This window comes from Falco cherrug, chromosome 4 (genome assembly GCF_023634085.1).
Source record: "Falco cherrug isolate bFalChe1 chromosome 4, bFalChe1.pri, whole genome shotgun sequence".
NCBI classification, from domain to species: Eukaryota; Metazoa; Chordata; class Aves; order Falconiformes; family Falconidae; genus Falco; species Falco cherrug.
This window is the reverse complement of record NC_073700.1, coordinates 552,858-573,242: the sequence shown is the minus strand read 5'-3', so window position 1 is coordinate 573,242 and position 20,385 is coordinate 552,858. Positions and strand designations below refer to the sequence as shown.

The 20,385-nt window shown below is 43.9% G+C and overlaps 1 protein-coding gene across 4 annotated transcripts in view; it reads right to left on the bottom strand.

The window, feature by feature from the left end:
* HEMK1 (HemK methyltransferase family member 1) overlaps positions 1-20,385 on the bottom strand; it is a 34,547-nt gene that overhangs the window by 8,529 nt on the left and 5,633 nt on the right. For all 4 annotated transcript variants that reach the window (XM_005435553.3, XM_055708154.1, XM_055708153.1 and 1 more), the window contains exons 4-6: positions 19,971-20,064; positions 4,707-4,859; positions 2,633-2,697 (exon numbers count right to left, since the gene is read on the bottom strand). In XM_005435553.3, the coding sequence (XP_005435610.2) occupies positions 2,633-2,697; positions 4,707-4,859; positions 19,971-20,064 (312 nt within the window). The remainder of the gene's footprint in view (positions 1-2,632; positions 2,698-4,706; positions 4,860-19,970; positions 20,065-20,385) is intronic.

Sequence of the window (20,385 nt, the reverse complement as noted above, 5' to 3'; positions counted from 1 at the left end):
AGCTATATGGTTCACCCATCAAAATAGATCTCTTTTCTAATTTTGTGAAGACATTTGAGTAATGTCAGAGGAAGCACCCCGCAAAGTCAGAAAGACAAGGCTGGCCAAGACCTGCTGTTGGAGAAAGCCTCCAAGCCTCCCAGAGGAGATGCCATTCCCAGACCAGCAACAGCATGTTGTGGCAGAGTCTGTACTGTCCCCCAACTCCTGTCTTCAGTGCAGTCAGTGTCTAGAGAAAACAAACTGCCCAACTCTTCCCAGCATATTCTCTCCTCCCACCACAGTGGCAGTTTTCCTCCCAGCTCTTCAGTATAACACCTCAGGGCTACGCAATGAGGTTCATAGAGCATGCTGCAATGAAGGCCTTATATCCAAGTCCTACTTGACTTTGCTGAGGGCCTGTGGTACTGCTCTGTCAGCATACACAGGCATCAAGAAAGGGAGGGATTCCTGCATCTGTCTGCAGTGTGTCCAGATGGGCCATCTGGCACTGGGATTGATTTAGGGAGAGCAAGACTCACCTAAGCATCTAGAGAACACAGCTGTGCTAAGGGAGCTCTGAAAAAGAAAGCAGAAATGAAGCTGGCTTCAGTCAAGCAGTAACACAGCGTATCCTACTGGCTTCTCTCCCAAGAGCTACAGGGCATCATGCCATAGGTAAGATCACAAGGACACAATGAAAATATCCATGGAGAAATATGAGGTTCTCTGGCATGGCATTTACACTCCCTCATCCACTCTTGAGCCAACAAGCAACGTTAATAAGCAAGATGATTCTTCCCAGATGCCAGAGCAACAATCTACCGAGGAGGCAAAGATCTAGCCAGCTTTTATTCTATCTATGCAAAATTGCAGCATAACTTGGTTTCACACTGACACATCAGAAGAAAATCTCTGCTCCCCATTCCCTGTAATGGGACTAGGAGGCAAAGGGTAATAGGTGACAAGTTTAGGAAAAGCTTTTTTCCTACACATCACTTCCGACTCACATAACAGCTGGGACTGAGTTGCAAGAAGTGAAGAGATGCAGCTCAGCGCAGCCAGAAACAGAAGTAGCCTGTCTCTGTAGCCCCAATGCTGGCAGCAGCTTGGGAAGAAAGGGCACGTGGGCCCTGCAGACAGAAATGCCAGTGTCCTGGTTTTGGCTGGGATGGGGAAAATTTTCTTGCTAGTAGCCAGTACAATGCTGTGGGTTTGGATTTAGTACGATAACAATGTTGATAACACACTGATGTTTTAGTTGTTGCTGCGTAGTGCTTACTCTAAGTCAAGGACTTTCCAGTTTGCCCTGCTCTGCTGATGAGGAGGTGCACAAGAAGCTGGCAGGGAGCAGAGCCAGGACAGCTGTCCCGAGCTAGCCAAAGGGATGTTCCACACCATAGAGCGTCATGCTCGGTATATAAACGGGGGGGAGCTGGCTGGGAGGGACCAACTGCTGCTTGGGGACTGGCTGGGCATCGGTCAGCAGATGGTGAGCAACTATATGGTGCATGACTTGTCTTTCTTGAATTTTGTTTCTCTCTCTTTTTGTCTCCTTTTGCATTAAAATTATTATTATTATTTGATTATAATAATTTAAATTATATAACTGTCCTTACCTCAATCCACAGGTTTTACCTTTTTTTCCCCCGATTCCCCTCCCCATCCCTGGGGGAGAGCAGGGGGAGCTGCATAGTACTTAGTTGCCAGCTGGGGTTAAACCACTACAGTCAGTTAATGAGCACTATTTAAGACTCACAACTGTACTAGACTGTAAGAGCAGCGAGCAGGAACCCTTTCTGAGACTGCCCTAATTAATGCCTAGGGCCCAGCAGTTACTGAGGATACGAATACATACTAGAGCTCTGTACCTTTTACAATGCCTACGGAGACTGGGGTCCTGGGCTCAAGAGCATACTGCGATTCTCCGTCTGGGGCTGACTATGTTGTCACAGTCCAGAACAACCTGAGTTAAGAAGAACCAGCTGAGGATGCGGAGCCACTGGGAAGGACAAGGTCAACCTGATACAGATCTGTCCTGACTTCAGGCACAAGAAGTTTGATTCAGCAGCTCTGCATGTCCAGCCACAGCCCAGCCACGTCCCAACAGCACAGGACCCAGCAGCACCATTCTCACCAAACCCAAGACTGCCACACTAGCACATAGAGTAAAAGTGCTATTTGAGTGTGCAAGCTTATGTCTAGAGGACCAACGACAGAAACAAGCACGGCAATAATGATGTAGGGAGCCAGAGAGAGAAAGGTTCAGGCTATACTCGTCCTTAACCTGCTAAAGTGACATATACATTCTTACTACCTGCTGCTTTGATTTTCTCAAGTTCGCAGGAAGGGGTAAGAGCAGTTACTATGAAACACTTTGAAAACCCTTCGAAGACAGACAGCATGTAAGTACTATTGCTTTATTTAGGCTGCTGCTTTCAAAAAGCACATTCACAAGTCAAAGAAAAAAACACTCTGGTAAACATAAGCATTTTTTTTCCTTCTGAAATCTTACACACTTCAGGAGGTCAACCAACTAGAACATTCTCTGGTTTCCAGTGGTGATAAACATGATCACATGTCCAAATATTGAGGACTCTTGGTCTTTTTCAAACAACAATTTACAAAAAATGGGTAACATGTGGGCTCATACCTATGTGCATTCTCCTTAGTGAGATCCACAGCAGCCTCCTCTTTATCCACGGCTATCACCTGGCTCTGGGACAAAAAAAAAACAAAACACCACCAAAGAAGTATTACAGCATCAAGGTTCCTATACAGACATGTTCTGCCAGAAAAGACATGCAAGATAAAAATTACAATTGACTGTTCACTCTTGGCTCCTAATAGGAACAGCTCACAAAGAGTGCATCTCAGGGGCATTGATGGGATCACGAGTCACTTCTAATAAGGCTGCTAACGTGACAGAAGGCACTCCACAGCATTGCCATCAGCCTACCAAAATAGACAGGCTTCTGACCAAACCAACTCAGCTGACAACAATGGGAGTCACGCTGAGTGTGAGACTCAACACTCTGACTAGTATGGGGAAGTCACAGGTTGAAAGAAGATGATGTCACAGGCTTCTCCTCTCTAATGTGGACAGAATCCCTTCCAGAATTAAAACAACCGTTTGGACAGAGGTTCTGGCATTTCCCATCTGTTATGCAGACACCTTTTGCCTAGTTACTCCACTGCAGTCTTTACACCACATTCACTGCACGTACTAACTGCATGTATTTGACTGTGCGTCAAGTATTCGAGAGTCCTCCAGCATAACAGCCAGGACTACATAGTTATAGATTTGTTTGACCTTCCATTCCACCTTGGGAAAAGTGCAGGCAAAGGCTTGACCTGGTTTTGCTTTGCTTAATATTTTTTAAAACAGATGTTGGTAAGTTTTTACATAGAGAAAGCATGCTTAAACTACTTTGGATTTGGAGATGATGGTGTGATTGGCCATCACTCCCAGGGGGACTGATTTCACAGCCTGAGACTAGCGCACACACACATAAAGCTGACCCTGAAAGTGAAGGACACAGCCCAGTCCGTAAGTGAAAAGTTGCTGTTGTTTTCTCAGTACCCTAGTGCCAAATTCTGCCTCAAAAACTGAAGAGATCACACAGAGTGTGACCTTCACTTTGCTGTCAGCATGGCTACCACTAACGCTGATCAGTCAAGGTTCCCTGTTTGTCTGGGCACAGCAGTTTGCATTAGCCAGCTGGGAAAGGACTGTCATCAGTTACAGGGACAGACTGACACAGCTCTTTAACTTAAGAGGCAAGGAAAAGAGCATAAAGTACAGCTCAGGAAATCAGAGTAATTATAAAGTCTCAAAGCTGAAGTATTAACCTTATCAGGTCACTGGGCAGAGGAACACAGACATCAACCTCTAACACACATGAAGTCTTATACTTCTACAAGAGGAAGGGCTGGCCACAGCAATTCTCATTCACAAGAAGGAACTGGCTGGTCTGCTGTTCTGAGGAAAGGGGAATATTTTTCCCTTAATCACGTGTGATGAGATCTTGCATTCATTTCCCTTTCTGTTTACCAACAGTATCTCAGTAAGCATGTTACATGCCACAATAATCAGGGGCAAGAAGGGCTTTGGCCACCCAGATCTCAGTCCCCTTCATGCTCATTTCACTCTGTTGAAGACGCATGAGTTGTTATTAGTGAACAAAAGACCAAAAATGTTGTTTGGCAGTTATGACATATTCTTGTCATACTGATCCCAAGTACTGACACTTTTGTGGTAATCCCTTCCCTGTATTCATTTAGTCTTCAGTCTCCTAGAGACAAGATCTTTTGATTCACAACAAAGTGATTTTTAGAGATGACTGCCCCATAAATTCAATTAATAGAGTGTGTGCCCATGCCTCAGCCCCTCTTGTCCCACAGCCCAGGATACTGGGTTAAATGAACACCCATCAGTGCTTCAAGCTAAGGTGATTAATAGTGAGCTGTGACAGCTGAAGAATGAAAACATTTGCTTCTCTCATCCTGACTATATCTCCACTACTCCTGCAGACAGCTGGGAAGAGCAATTCCTAAATTTCTCTCTTCTACCTAGCATGAACTAACAGAGCCTGACTGTCAGAAACCTCAGCTGCTTAAGTACCATAAAAGCAAAGAAGTTTGTGAAGTCTCAATGAAGACTAGTAGAGCGGCATTGTCCAGTAACACAGGCATCTATGGTACCATGAGCACTGACAAAAGCTCACCTGTGGCAGTTTGCACAACAGACTCAGAGCAATTGCCCCAGAGCCACAGCCAATCTCCAGGATCACAGGATGAGAGACAGGAACTTGGAAGCAGAGACCTGAATTCTTCTCACATTTCCGAGATTCTTCCTCCACAACTAAAGAGACAAGATCCTAACAAAAAAACAACCAATCAAAAAAAAATTCTAATGGAGTCGTTTTTACTCACACCTTTGCAGTCTGAGGACTGGAGTTCAAATTTCTTCACTCTGTAGCCCATTTATTTTTGTGGCTAATTTTTAAAACACAGATGTCAGCAATGGAACTGACATACTAGAAGTCAGTTCGGTCTCATCTCCCCCACAGAGTGCTTTGATTATTAACCAAATCCTCAGGATAAAATTTCCCACAGATCCTCTGAAATCTTCTAGCACTGTTGGGAAAAACAATAACCAAACAGCTGGAGCACATTATCTTCTGAAACACCATTTTATTTACTCCAAAATTCCAACTTTCAGAATTTGGAAGCTTCAAAATTTAAGATTTCTACACTGTCTCATTGTGGTATGTAATCTGGAGACAGGGGTACAGCTTCTAACAGCATCTAAACGAATAATCCAACCTGCAGATGAAAAGCAAAGGCAAAGAATTACTGAATGATCCAAATGAGTAGGTCCCTACATGGATTTCATATTTTGGACTCCTGCTACATTTTGTTGGTACAAAGGCACTTGGAAAACATTTCCATCCATGCTCCTGGATGCATATGCGTCTGCCATTGCTACCTCCTCCTTCCCACCAATCTCTTTTTTAAATCCCTTTGAAATTTCATGTAAAATCCAACATAGCAGGAGAGGTAGTTGGAAGGTTTGTGAAAATGAGTGACTAGCTACAACAGAAAGCACACATGAGCCTCCCTCAGACTGCAGCATGAACTTCTCTTGCTATTCACTGGAGAAAACTTATGAATGCCTTGAGTGCATCAGCAGCTTCAGCAGGTGCTCACGACTCCTTGCAATCCTTGCACTTTCATGGCACAGCAGCACAGAAACAAGGCCTTCCTGCCCAAGGCACTCCTATGATGACTACGTTATTTCACTTGAGAGGTCTGCTCTTGGATCTCTCCTGTAAATCCAGGAAGCTTAACAAAATTTACAAAGAATAATTGGCTTTATTTTGCCAACAGGTAAAAACCAAAAGGAAAATTACTGGCCTTCTATGTTTACAAGGAATCTTGCATGGTTTTTGGCATAAGCAGGAATACTTAAAAAGCAACACATCCTGGCAGGCAGGTCAGCTTCTTTTTAGTAAGCAACGGCCTCTTCCAGGAGCCTAAAATGGGCAGGCTTGTACACAACGGCATAACCCCTTCCTTGGATATATCACTCTAACTTGGATATATCACCTGCATTGGGGTGCAGTGTAGTAAGTGCCTTGTGCAAAGCCGTAGTTTTTAAGAAGATATTTGTTGCTGTTGCTTGTCCTTCATGCTTGGCCAATTTGCATCTGCAGTAAGGAGGGAGGGAGGGAGGGAGGATGCAAACAGGTGTAAAAATGAAGCATTAGGACAGATGAGCTTCAGTGAAACATCCCTGGTGGCAGAGAACATGGGACATGAGCTGTTTTGTCAGACAGTATTTTCTGAGGTTTCCCACTAGACATGAACTGTTTTAAAACATATGAAAGAACTGTGCCCCTACATGCAAGCACACCCCCACTGCTTAGAGAACAGAAGTGAAGCTTGCACTACTTCACAGTCTGGGATAGAGAAAGAGGCATATTTCAACATTGTTCAGGCCTTGCAAATCGAGCAGCTTCGAACCACCCCATTTTAACGGAACCCTTTGCCTGTTGATTCTTCCCGCTCAAAGAGCCTGAAAGCATAAGTAAAAAGGAGATATTTGATTGATTTGAATGTATAAACTCTCCATATTTCTCCTGGTAACATAACTTCTACTTCAGATCAGCTTTTCTGAGCCTTTGCCATTTTCAGCTCAGCAGTGCTAGGCTTTGCTGCTTTTCCAGTAGCCTGGCTCTGCCAACAACAGCCTTTTGGGAGCCACTGGCTCCTCAGCTTTCTTCAGGCCCCTTTTCACAGCCTTTTGGGACCTTCAGGGGCTTCTTAGGAATAAGCACCTTTAACTGTTTTCATTGGTTTTTCTCCTCAAATCTTCTGCTGTTGCAGCTGGAGCGAGTCAGAGATGCCTGTGCCTTTGCCCACCAGGTAAGGACAACAGCCTCTGTGCTCCTCCAGACTGTGCCCTCTGCCTTCCATAGCCTCCAGCGCTCCTCAGCAATGAGCTCTGCGTGCTCATACCCAAATGCCCAAAACGGAAGGAGCAGCAGCCCGCAGGCTGGAGGGCACCATTCCGAGAGGCCTCTCTCAGAGACGTGTCTTCTCTGCAAAGTGGAGTTTGGTGACTGATGCCCAAGGCAGCCTCCGCCGGCTGTGAGGAGCCACACTGCGATGCCCTACCCTGGTTACCATGTGTTATCGGCACTGCACTCATAAGGCAGTTCTGCTAACAGCCTTCAAAATCACATATTCCTTGGTGCTGCTCTGGGATTCCTTTCCTAGACAATTACAGAGGAAACCATTCTTACAGGCTCCCAACAGGACTGTGGGAAACCATTAGAGGACTAACAGCACTTAGATAGCAACAGGAAAAAACAAACACCTTATCTACCCACTTATGTACAAAAACAGCTTTTGCCTTTCAGCTAACAGCTCCAGATGAACCAGTTTGAAAACACTTCTGCAGTGGAGACAGCCAAATTGTAACTGCAGCTGGTTTGGGGAAGCAGGTGCTGATGAGTCCAAGACCACAGAGGAAGAGCCACCCAAAAAATTCTGCTCAGTCACTAAATCACTCTTTGAAATACCAGTCATTTCTGATCACTTAAAAATATTTCCAGGAAATCTCTACAATAACTCAGAACCATCTGTCTCCAGGGCTGATCACAGAGTAGCACAAGTTACTTATTACAGATGTCCAAATGTAACTTCCACACAGCAGAACTACTGTCACCATTTCTTAACTTCCTTAAAGTTTATCATTAGTAATTTCAAGCTTAGAGTTTCTAAAGGAACTTCTACTTTACACATTCCACAGTGAAAGTATTTTTAGAGTGCTTACGAAAGCTTGTATTCAAATATGACTGATTTCAGTTTTTACCACATGTATATTATAAGCAGGATACTGGCTTTGTATCCTGCTTCTTGACTCTTGGTTATTTCATATACTTTTTATGGAGGCAAAGGCTAATTCTCTCATAAAACATTTACCATAATAGTTCAAAATTAAAAGACATAAAAATAATGTGACAACCTAAAGAAACTACATCCTTTCCCAGACATTAGTACCTCACTAAAAAAAAATATCAATAATTATGAAAGCAAATTCTTTTATGAAATAAATTTGATTGGCAAGCAAAACAGGTGTATTGTAACTGGAAAATCAGGAAAAAATTACAAGAATAGATTATTTGATGTCAAATTAAATTTGCAAGTATGCGCATATTAAAAGCACGAAGTAAAGACAAAACAGAACACACTGGAATAAGACATTTTGTAATTCTGCATTAACTGGCTGTGATACCATGGTTCTTTTCTTTGCTTACAGTTTTCACGTGAAAACCACATCTCCCCAGCATGTGCAAGACAATGAGAAAAACCCGGCAACCACGATACAGAGTATGTCCAGTTAGACCCTTGCCATTGCCACCAGGTTTCATTTTCAGAAATCGTGAATGGTTAAGTTATCCAAAATTGTTTTGAAACAGTGTTCTTCAGATTCTCCTCAGTATTTTTCATCTTTCAGCAAGCAATCTAACCAAAATCTGCACTCCTCCAAGCACACCATAATCTCCAAGATGTCACCACTGAAAACTGATAAATTAAAGCACTTTGCAGAACATAGCAGAACCACTTTCAAATCTCATCTTGGGAGATGAAGTATTTCTGGCCATGCGTTACAGTGTTCATACAAAGACTACAAAATACCCTGCAAGACAGACATCCCCTATCTCTGTACAAGAATCTGAGTAGAGCCACAGCTGGGGAAGAGCCACAAAGAGGCAGAAAGTGCTAAAAAAAGATGCCAGTCCCAGACACAGAGAAAGTGGGACAACAGCAGATGGACAAAGGCTGTGTGGTCTTTATTGCGCAGGGTACCTCATGTCTTCTCTAACTGAACAGATTCAGAGTGCAAACACCTGCTAATGCCACCATTGCTAAAAGCCATCTTAACCATCAGTTTGATCACCAGCTCTAAAGGTTAACAGATGAAAATTACAAAAGTTCCACCGGGAAATAAGAGAAAACACTTTGGCATCCTAGGTAATTAACCTTTGGAATATGTTAGGTAAATTCTCCACAATCTGGCACTCTAAACTGAAACGGCAGGCTGTTCAAAAGAGCTTACTTTCACTCATACCATTTATAGGATTCAATACATCAGAGAGAGGAATGTCCTTTCTACAGAAAACCACTACTTTGGATAAAACAAAGATGACAATCAGCATATCTTCGTATTTTCTAAATCCAGGAAAATTAGTTAGCTTGCTCAGGTGCCTTTGTCCCTGCAACATGCTGAGCACTTCAGTACCATTAACACATTTATCCTCACAACTCCCATTTTCCAGATGAACTACTGTAAAAAGTGACTATGCCAAACTCATGAAGGAGGACTACAGCAGAGCAGAGTATTGAACCCAGTGCTCCAGAAGCCTCATCCACACCTTTCCAATGATACCATTTAAGATTGCGGGAACAGGTCCCCCAGACTCCAGCTAGGAAGAGGCAGGTCTACAGCCACGCAAAGGCAACTGACCTCCTGCAGAAAAGTCGCAGATTACCACATCATCTAAATGAACAGTGCTTGGCTACCCTTGAATTACCTTTTTGTTTTTACTCTTCTAGATAAAAAGCTGTAAATGTTTTTAAAAAATATCCAAAGTGCTGTATTAAGGAGCAAGTAAAATCATAAATTAAAAAAATATCTTAGAAATATGACCTGATTCCGTATTTGCCCACAACTTGCTAACCACTGGGTAGGACAAATGCTCAACTGTGAAGTTATTAAAATTCAAGTTATCGCTTACAGCATGAATCTTTATTATCAGTAACAAAGCAGTTACTACACTAAAAAACCTGCTAACCAGTGCTACCGGTACTGGCAGAACTACTTTTATCCTGGAGTCTGGTGTATGCCTACATGGGTGTAAGTGTGATATTTGTGTCAGAGTGGAGAAATGGAACATTTTGAAGATCTTTTTTCCCTTAGTCTGTGCAAGAAATCCTATCCCCCAGCAAAAGCCAGTTTTGGAAAGTATGGAGGGAATGAATGGCAAATGGACAAAACCAGAAACTAAAATCCTCTCTTTGCAATGGCAGCAAAGTGGAAAGGAAGGAGGGTCCTGGACATGGCTTGGGTAGCCCCCAAAACAGAGCTGCTGACATCTGTGTGCAGGGGCAGACTGCACATTTCATTCAATAGATGGGTGTACGGATATGTTCAAGCAGCTGAGAGGAAGAGCTAGAAGTCACATGAAAAGGTGAGCTCAGCAGCTACTGCTGCTGCCCCTTGGAGCAAATCCTATGTATGGCTAAAACTGCCCCACAGCTGTCCTCTCCCCTGCAGCTTGCAGGATTGCCATGCCCCTGGCCCCTTTCCAGGGTGCACCAGCAATGCCAGTGTCCCCAGGACCTTTTTGTCATCTGTTACAGGCAGACAACACAATGGGGCCATAGACTAGACTTAGGAACGGGGCCAGCTCACAGCTCTGCAGTTACCAGCATGATTAATTCCCAATCTCTCTACCTGTTGCAAACTCCTCTTGCACAGCAATAATCAATGAACTTCCCCTTCTCTCCCATTTTACAGGATTTTGTGCAAATAAATATTCAAGAGGATGTTAAGAGCACGAGCCACCTCTGAAACCTGTGCATTCACGAGGGTGGTAAGCTAGGCAAGAAGCAAAGCATCTGGAAGGGTTTTTACATTGCACTGGGCTGGAAGTGATACAGGTATCAAGATGGGTTTTCAGGGACCTACATTCTATTGCTTAGCACAAAATGAGCGGGGAGAGGTATCTAGACCCTCTATGTCTTAGTCAGAAGTGAATTTAAAAATCCACAGGAAAAAATGCAGGACATACTTGGGAGGGAGAAGGATATCTGGTCCTGACTAACAAAGAACGACCTTCCAAGGACTAGAAGAGTCCTATTATCTGGAGTTCCATATACAGGGCAGACAAATATTTGCCTCCCATGCTACTTAATTTCCAGCACTCAGAGGTTCTCAAGCTTTTGTCTCTTAGCCAAGCCACTCACAGCCTGCTCTCACCTTGCAATTCCAGGAAGTCTTGCTTCACTGCCAAATTCACCCTAAGTTCATGCTGTCATTTATTTGGGGTGTGTGTGTCCCCATCCCCGTCCCCCGTTTCCCCCCTCCCCCCACCATCTTTGCTGCTGAGTGAAACAAATGCAAAACTTTGTGAACACCTCCAGCTTCCCATGAGCCTCCACCCACAGCTCCTGTTCCCCAAACAGCCCCTCCAGTACGAATTCATGTTCTGACAGGTTCTTGGTATTACCTCCACCGCCCTGCAGCCAGGTCTCTAGTTCACTGCATTTCTTGGAACCACAGCTGAACAAAGAAAGCATGAGGACAGTGTCTGCCAGCACCCAAACCACAAGCTCCACAGCTGCGCAGCTCCAACCGGCAGACAGCGCAAGGTCAGGCAGCTTTCAGCACCAAGGCAGTCACGGGGAAACAGCAGAGATTCTTGCTGCTCAGTGGTGGCTACGGAGCTGTGCAGAAGTCCAGAGTTAAAGCAATCATGTGCTACAGTCCAACAAAACAGCGAGTGACCTATCTGATGTTTCTGTGATTAAAAGTACAAGGCTAAGAAAAACAGATGAGTGGAGGAATGGGAAAGGCAAGGGTGGAGGTCACAAATTCACACTGTGTTCCCGAGAAGCACCTTTTTTTGTGCTCTCAGTAAAGCAGGGAAGACAAGGTTCCAGGGGTACGAGACAGGGCAGCAAGAGGCTCTAACCTCCCAGGTTAGCAAACAGGACAAGGAAAGCAAAAGACACATGGAAATCTGAGTAACCTTCTCTCTGCTCTTGCACACTTCCTGGGAATGTTTTACTTATTTATGTGCTTTCCAGAAACTTCTGTTCTCAGAATACAGGACTTTCCATAGAGCCTGATCTGATATTAATCAAATCACCCCTCCTCTCCTGTTTGTCCACTTGGCTGCCAATCAGCACATAACAAAACACCAGGAAGCCAAGAAAAACCTGACTCTATGGCAATGGCCCTAGAAGATCATTGCCACATCCCATTCTTCCAAAAGCAAGCCACCAAGCCAGCCCAGTGCTTAGTGGGCAGGCAGGCTATAGCATTTTTGTCGTGGGCTCTTCTGCCTGACACCACAGTGGGAAAGAGAAAATGTTGCAAAAAGCCCATGAAACTCCCCCTATACACATACAGAAAGCAAAACACCAGAGTAACTCCAGAAGGGGCCACTGTTCCTGAAATAAAATGTGGCTTTAGGCAGAAGCAATAAAGAAGTGAAGGCATACCTGATACTGAGCAAGGGGTTTGGCTTCTCCATCATACAATAGAAGAAGCTCCTGATGTGTTGTGGCACACACCAAGCGCTGCTTCATCTGTTGGAGAAGAGGCTGTGACAGCACCCAGAAACAACTTTACCAAAAGGCAGTAAACTTTGCAACTCATATGTGCTAATGCCCAAGAGAAATTACCACAGTTGTCATGTCTAAATTTAGCCATGCCCAGGAGGGGTGAGTAGAATGGATCAAAGTCACTGTAAAGTGGCTGCACCACAGGTCTCGCACACAGACCTCCCTAGGCACATCTCCGCAGAAGGAAGGCATTTTCTTCCTCTGCAGACAGTGGTATTGACCACTGCCAGACACAGCATCTGTCCAGATGCACTGGTCCAGCTTGCTAATCTCCAGCTCTGAAATTCCAGTTACTTAGATGTTTGAAAGAAGCTGCCTGTAGGAAATTGATTTTTCCCCCTGTTCATATGGGAAACCCCTTGAGTCCGATCCCTCCTGTTACAGCCATTCTATAGTTTGTTCTTCTCCAGCTCTAGTCCTAACTTCTGCCCAAACTGCTCATGAGCTAAGCTACTCAGCTGAAACACATAAACAGGGACTCTCTTTCAATTAGAAAAAGGAGATTAAAAACCTGAAGACTTCATAGAGTTCTTTTAGGGCCAAAAAAATAAAGGCATTAACAACATGGAGATCTGTGAGAACATATTAGGAAAGTCTACATAAGTTTACCTGGGGAACAGGTTTGTGCGTGACTTAAAAGAAAGCTGTTGCTCTCTGCACCTTCAGCACAGATTTTAGCTTTAAATTTACATTTTTGAGCCTGTCCTGGAAATTGGCAACTTTGAAGTAATCCTCTGCACAAGCACAACCTTTTTTTCTTGCAGAGGAAGCCAGGAGAAGCTACTGCCATAGTTCATCTTGGCCAGTTAACCAGGAAATGGAGGAAGAAACAGGATGGTTCCTTCTGAACAAGAAATCTGTTCCCGGGAAAACATCCTATCCTGATTTTAAAGCAGCCAGCAACAGGCTCATGCTAAACTGTTTCAGTAATTAATTACACTCCTGTTAAAGTTGGGCAGCTTCTCTTCTGGCCTGCATTTATAGTGCTTGTTATACACTTGTCTATGAAACCAAAGAGACTTCTGTTACCAAATTTCTGCTCCCTGTGCCACGTAATTAACCCCTAAGCTTGTCTTTGATGAGCTAAACAGTGTTTCACAATGAGGCAGATTTTTCCAGCTGTTAACGTACCTACTGACTCCTCTCCAAACCCCGTTTTCCATCTCTTTCTCAACCAGTCAGTAACATAACTGGACATAGTATTTTTGCAACTATTCCACTACTGCAGTACACAGATTATTTAATCCTGCTACTTGTATTTGGCGATCACCTGTTAAAACATGCAAGGATCACATTAGCCTGCTGGACAGTCCACTGAAAATGGGTGTTCATGGTCAGCCAATATCTGTAAAAGCCCCAAATCTTCCTCCAAGCTCTTGTGGTAGCAGAAGCCCCTCAGCCACAAGGCACAGGCTGCATTATTTTTTCTCTGCACGTAGGACCCTAGTAAACATTTGTGCCTAGCTCAAAGGACAATTCCAACTGTTCTGCAGCAACAACAGGCTCCTTTCAAAATTCCCATTCTTCAGCTTCTGTGCAACAGCCCACTTTCAGAAAATATTGTTTTCTTCCAACATACTGATAAAATATTGGCTATCATATGGACAAAATCTGATCTGTGTGAGGCCATAACAGCAATGCTCCAACTTTAGCACATTTGTTTACAGCTACATTTTGACAGACAGCAGTTAATTTTTGACGTATCAAATAATGTCCTATTGCATTTACATTCATTATACCTTATAGGAGTCTATATATATTTCAAAAAAGGACCTTAAGCTACATACAAGATAGGACACCATTACCCTTTTCATTCCCCAAATTGGGAAGCCAGTGACACAGAAAGGAGAAGCAGCCTTCCTTTGAAGAGACGACTGGTCAGAGGCAAAACCATGGAAAAAAAAAGGGCAATCTCCTGACCTCTGATCAATGGCTGTACTCACTAGACAGTGTGACCTTTTGACCGTTCTGAAAAGTAGCCATCTGTGGCAATTAAATTAGGGAAATGAAAGACCATTCTGCATCAAAAGTTTCCTCTTGGCACTGATTAAACAGAAAACATGTACACTGGTTTGACACAAAGCACTGGAGAAAGGCCCCACCTTGCAATCTGTATATTTGCATATACCTGTCAGGAAACAAAAATCCTCCCTTCTCTGTGTACTTGACTGTCTTGAAAGGTTAATGATTATGTTTAGCTACAAGTAAGGTTTAACTCATGAAAGGTTTCTCCGAGCAAATCTTTGACTATTCCACACACAACACCGCAACACAATGACTGCCATTCAGCTGACAGATGCAAGTAAACAGCAATGGTTTCTGCATATTGAGCATGTTTTATCATGAGAAAGAACCAATCTATCTTGGGAAACAAAAGCTTAAAAATCATAGGTGGAAAAACAACTGATTAGAACAGTGACAGGACTAAAATTTACAAATGCTATAGGGAGCACGAATGCTTTGTGTTATGCAGTAAGAAGGAGGCTCCTGTTAAATGCGCAGGCAGTACCAGAAGCAAAGAAAATATTTTTCCCACTTACAATACCAAATTAGAAAGATTCTTTGTCAGATGATGTCATGGAGACTAGACACAGACTCAAAAGAGGATTACACAAATTAATAGAGAACAGATCCATTAGTGATTATGAAGCAGGATGGCCCCAAATCCAGCTTTGGCTAAGAACAGCCCTTAACTGCTGAGCATCCAAGGATCCTTCCATACCTATCTTTTCCCTTGTAATTTTGCCCCCACCATCTGCTATGAGCCCCAATCAGACACAGTACATTGAACTCAACAGACCAATACAGTCTGACCAAGTCTTCTTTCTTGCTCTCAAGGAGGCTGCAGCCGTGATCTTTTTTGCATGACTACTAAAAAGTGTTCAGCATGGCACAGACTTGCAATTTCTTCCCCTAAGATCTCTCCCCGGTTAAACAGGCATCCTCACCCTACAGTGTCCCTTAGAGGACAATGGACTGTTCTCAGAACACAGACACCACAACAAAGCCAAGACAGAAAAAAAAAAAAAAAAAAAAAGTAGATCTGAGCTCCTGCTGAGATCACAACAGGTCAGGGGGGTGGCACCAGGGGACTTACGGGTGGCTTGAAGGTCAGAGGGGATAGTGGGACCGTGACAATCCTCCCAAGCAGTTCTGAGCCTCCTCCAGCAAAAGAACCCAACACTACCCACACAGTAGTTGCAAGGAATAAAAGATGACCATTTTTGTTTTCAACTAAACAAATAAGCCTTCATTTTCTTTAAAACACAGCATCTGAGAGAGGAGGGGCTCAGAGGCATCAGAAATCCTATAATTAATAGGAAACAGAACTGTTCAGGAGCAACGCGAGCCTAAGCCTGGAGTGCCCTCTGCAGGTACGGGCCCGGAGAGCCGCACACCCCAAAGCACTGCAGGGAAGTCCTGGACCAAACCAAACTTTTCCTCAGTGAAGTCATGGTGAGGCTTCATTTAGCTCGTATTTACCCGGACCAAAAAGGCATTTTGTATCCACGCTGGCTGAGTTCTCCTCCTCTTTGTCCTATTTTTCCACTGATCCACAAGGCTGTGGCCCAAGTTTAGAAGGCCCTGTCCTGGGAAAAGGACTTTCTTCTCCATTAATACAGCGACTGAGCAACGCTGAGACAGGGGTTCTTTGACATTACAGTAATAATGACATAACAAAGATAATTCATAAGACTGAGAACATCCCTTAACTTTGACCCAAACACCTCTGCAGTGCAGGAGCCTGGCTCTGGCAGTCACACGAGGAAAGCAGGCAGGACACCGAGTTCTGCAAGCCCTTGCAAACCCACTCAGTGCTTGTAGCAGGGAGGCCAAAGCTTTGCTCACAGAGAGCAAGGTAACTGGAGGAAGGTGAGACTGCGGACAGCTTAACAAAACTCTCCTCCAACACAGTATGTCTGTGCTCACAGAAGTATCCACCAGTCCTGTATGCCAAGAAGTTACAACTGAATGGAATCAGTTCTGTTATCCCACTCTCAGAGCTTAAACAGGACCTGCTAGTTTCCTAATTTTGGCTGCCTGTCCCCTCCCCACCCAGATTCCCAAGGAACAGAAGAATAAAGCCAGATGTGCTGAAAAAATATTCCCAAGGGGAGCGAATGGGAGAGGGCTCAGCAACCAGAGAGAACTAAACAGACTACAAAAGGGCAAATTTCACATAGGGCTAAATTAAGCGAAGTGAATTTCTGTCTTTGCATGTCTGTCTCTGTCCCCAGGACTGAAACAATGCTGGTGGATTTTGTCGTACTGTGTTTAACCTCATGACATTAGTAATGCATCTGGGAGCAAAAGCCATAACCCTTCTGTCGTAACCATAAAGTGTGTCATAAAGATGGCTCCTCTTCTTTTCAAACTTTGAATCAACAAGCAGGAGCATTTGCAGAAGCTACATAAATATAACTAGGAAGCAAATTTTGCAGCTGCTTGCATATCTGCACTAACAAGTCCATTCAGGGAGTCACATTTACTCAGCCAAGGACAAGATATGCCATGTAGGTTGTGTGTGCAGTCACAGATCGGCAACTTAAACCTGGGACATCAATATTGATAAAAAATCCTAAAGAACAAGGATTATTTACAGATATTATCTGGTGAAAAGTTTCAGCACTGTTGGTTTTAAGAACACTGCAGACAAATCCTAAACAAAAAAAGAGCAACAGATGCAACTAACTTCAATATTTTTAAAAGGAGATATGTCCACTACAGTTTTATATTCCAGTGAAGTCTGGCAAAATTACTGTGATGAAACAAAACACAAGCAAACTCCAACCCAAACACATCACACAAAGCTTTGAGAGATGACCAACCTTTCCTTCCTAGCAGAAAGAAAGGATCTGGACACCAACTCACTTCGTGCAACAGGTTACACACTGTACACGGGTCCTGGAAGCAGCACATGCCTAAAGCAGCATCCTGTGTGGTGCTGCTAAATAGCTGGATCTTGTCTCCATGCTCTTCCTGTCCAAGTAATCTCCCCAGTACCACATCACAAGAAAACTCTCACACGAGCTATCATCATAAACTTCTGGCCTTCCGTAACTAATGAGCTAAAAATGTGCCTTCACAGTAAGTACCGTGACACATCAAATAAAGTTTTCCCAGAGACACAAGGTTTGGATCAAGCTGTTCATGCTACATTTGTGCACCAGGGTATGTTAAGTGGTTTCAAACACAGTGTGTTACAGAGCACTGCATTTCAGTTTGGGCCAGCAGAGATGCCTTTACCAAAATCATGCATGTGGGTGTAATTAACAGTGTTCTCAGACATGAGCCACCCTGGCTTCCACTCCACACAATAGTCCTTTGTTTGAAGCCTGGCACTGCATGGAGAGAACTGGAGCGTATCACCAGAGGAAGCCTTGACAGCAGATGTTTTACTTGCAGAACATACAAGTTCTCCCTGGTTTTAATGCTAACATTGCACCCACAAATTAATGGGGAGCTAGAGGTTGGAAATACTCTCTTGAATCAACTAGAGCAGAAATATTGTTGACAATAACAAAGCTAACCATTGCAGGGCTCCAACTCACAAAACTATTCCTTAGGACCCTATTTCCAAATTTAATCACCACAGAGTGGTCAAATTCAGACACAACAGAGAACTCGCACCTTCTCTGGACACAAGTGTTATCACTATGATTCAGGGCCCAACACACTCTCGATGAGATGCTAATGATGCCCCACCCCAAACCAAGATTCTGGTTCTGAATTTTCTTTTATAGGTTAAGATGAGAGGATGTCTAAGTAGTAGTTGTGCCGATTCCGACTAAATTGTCTGGAATAATCGTCTCTCCCCTATGGGGAAACGCTGAGCAAGTTGGGCCTGTTCAGCCTGGAGAAGAGAAGGCTGAGAGGGGATCTTATCAATGTCTACAAATATTTTCAGGGAGAGTGTCAGGAGGACGGGGCCAGGCTCTTTTCAGTGGTACCCAGTGACAGAACAAGGGGCAGTGGGCACAAATTGCAACACAAGAAGTTACTTCTGAATATGAGGAAGAACTTTTGTTTCTTTTGGGGGTGACAAAGCACTGGAACAGGCTGTCCGGAGAGGCTGTGGGGTCTCCTTCTCTGGAGATACTCAAAACAACCCTGGACATGATTCTGTGCAACTTTCTCTTGGTGAACCTGCTTTAGCAGTGGGATAGACTAGCTGATCTCCAGAGGTCCCTTCCAACCCTGACCAGTCTGTGAACACCCTCATGGATTTCAGTAGCACTGTTCTTCAAAGGGCACAACAGAAGCACAGGCTGCCTTTGCCTTTTAACTTTTGTGTAATAAAAGGTGTCAGATGAAGGATTCTGCAGACTGCATCCTCTATTGAGCTGCTGCTTTCTTCATACATTCCCAATACCATCCCTTCCCCATAAAAAGCAAAGGTGGCCTTCCCATCTTTAAAGCTCATTCAGTCCTCGGCATCTCTTCTGACACTGTCAGTAGGGAACATTCTGTCTGAAAGAGCTTCTTCATTCTTTTTACAACATGGGCCCCTACTTATAGAGTCCTGAGCAGAGAGGGCTGCCCACATATTACAATAGTCATCAAGCAGCAGGCAGATGACTGAAGAAATGACTATTAGACTGAAACAGGTTTAAGCTTCTGGGACTCCTAAATAACAAGCTATGGAGATCATTGTAACTCTAAAACTTCACACAGGCTCCAAAAGAAAATAAATTCTCAGAATTTTTTTTTAAAAAAACAATCAAACAAAACCAAAAACCCACAACCAACTCAAAACCCTCAAAAAACCTAAAACCTCCTGAGAACTAGTAAACAGAAACCTCCTGGGGACCAGTAAACAGAAAGACTTCCTTGATAAGATGGTCCATGAGCTGAAAGCTAGGCTACTGTAAGGGAAATTGTCACCATGTAGTTCTCAGGCTTTTCTCTAGCAGCAGCAACATTGGGGAAAATGGAGTTTTAACTTGATCGTGAATGGCTGTCCTTTACATTCTTACAACTGACATTTATATTTAATTCCAGCCCAGGTCAGAACTTACCCTTCAGTTTCCAGTCTTTGTCCAGAAACCACTGTGGAGCCATCAGACAGGCAGTAGGTGCCATTTCCTACCAGCCTGCACTGTTTTAGTCTGCACATGGACAAACAAGCTCTCTGGAGTCCATCACCATTTTCCAGTAGCAGCTTTCTACTACTGCAGGATTTTGCTAACAATCTTTGGACAACTTCTGAGATTATTACCCTTGTATCAAAGTACTAAGCCACTGGGATACAGCAGTATGGGTTTTGAACTTCTAGGAGTCATTACTATACTAGAAATAAGGAAAGAAAGCCAAGTCCTTCCATTAATGAAGATGGATGTCTGTGTAATTAAGCGATATGCTAGCTTGCAACATCTCTCACTCTGAGCCAGGAGGTGAAGTTCAACAGCACTGGTTCCAGTTCACAAGCTTAGAATCCCCCTCTGTTCTAAAAGAAGTGATCTGACCTACTCATCACTACAATCTCACGATACACTGGGCACCTTCACAGCAATGCGATGTAATTTACAGATTCAAGCCTGCCCCTTCCTGGTTCCCCACATTCATACCTCTGTTTCAGGCCGAGGAATAAATACTGGGGGTCTCATCTTCAGAGTCAGGTCCTGAAAGTCCCACTCACCAAGAACATACTGCACCGGCATTCTGTGGCAGGCAAAAAGCAAGCACGAACACTTTAGGACTACACTCTGTAACACAGAACAGCTCTCAATACCATGCTTACCTCATTACTAACCACATAACCCTTAGGGTGAGCACCTAGACACCACCACAGCTCTCAGCTTCATGTGCAACACACACGTGCACTCTAAGGAAGCTGCAGGAGCTCCATTCCCACAGGAGTTTGTCATAAAATGCTGGACTCTGGGAACTACAGGCCAGTCAGCCTCACCTTGATACTGGGGAAAGTGATGGATCAAGTTGTTTCCAAACATACCAAGTACAAGAAGGTGACTGGGAGTAGTC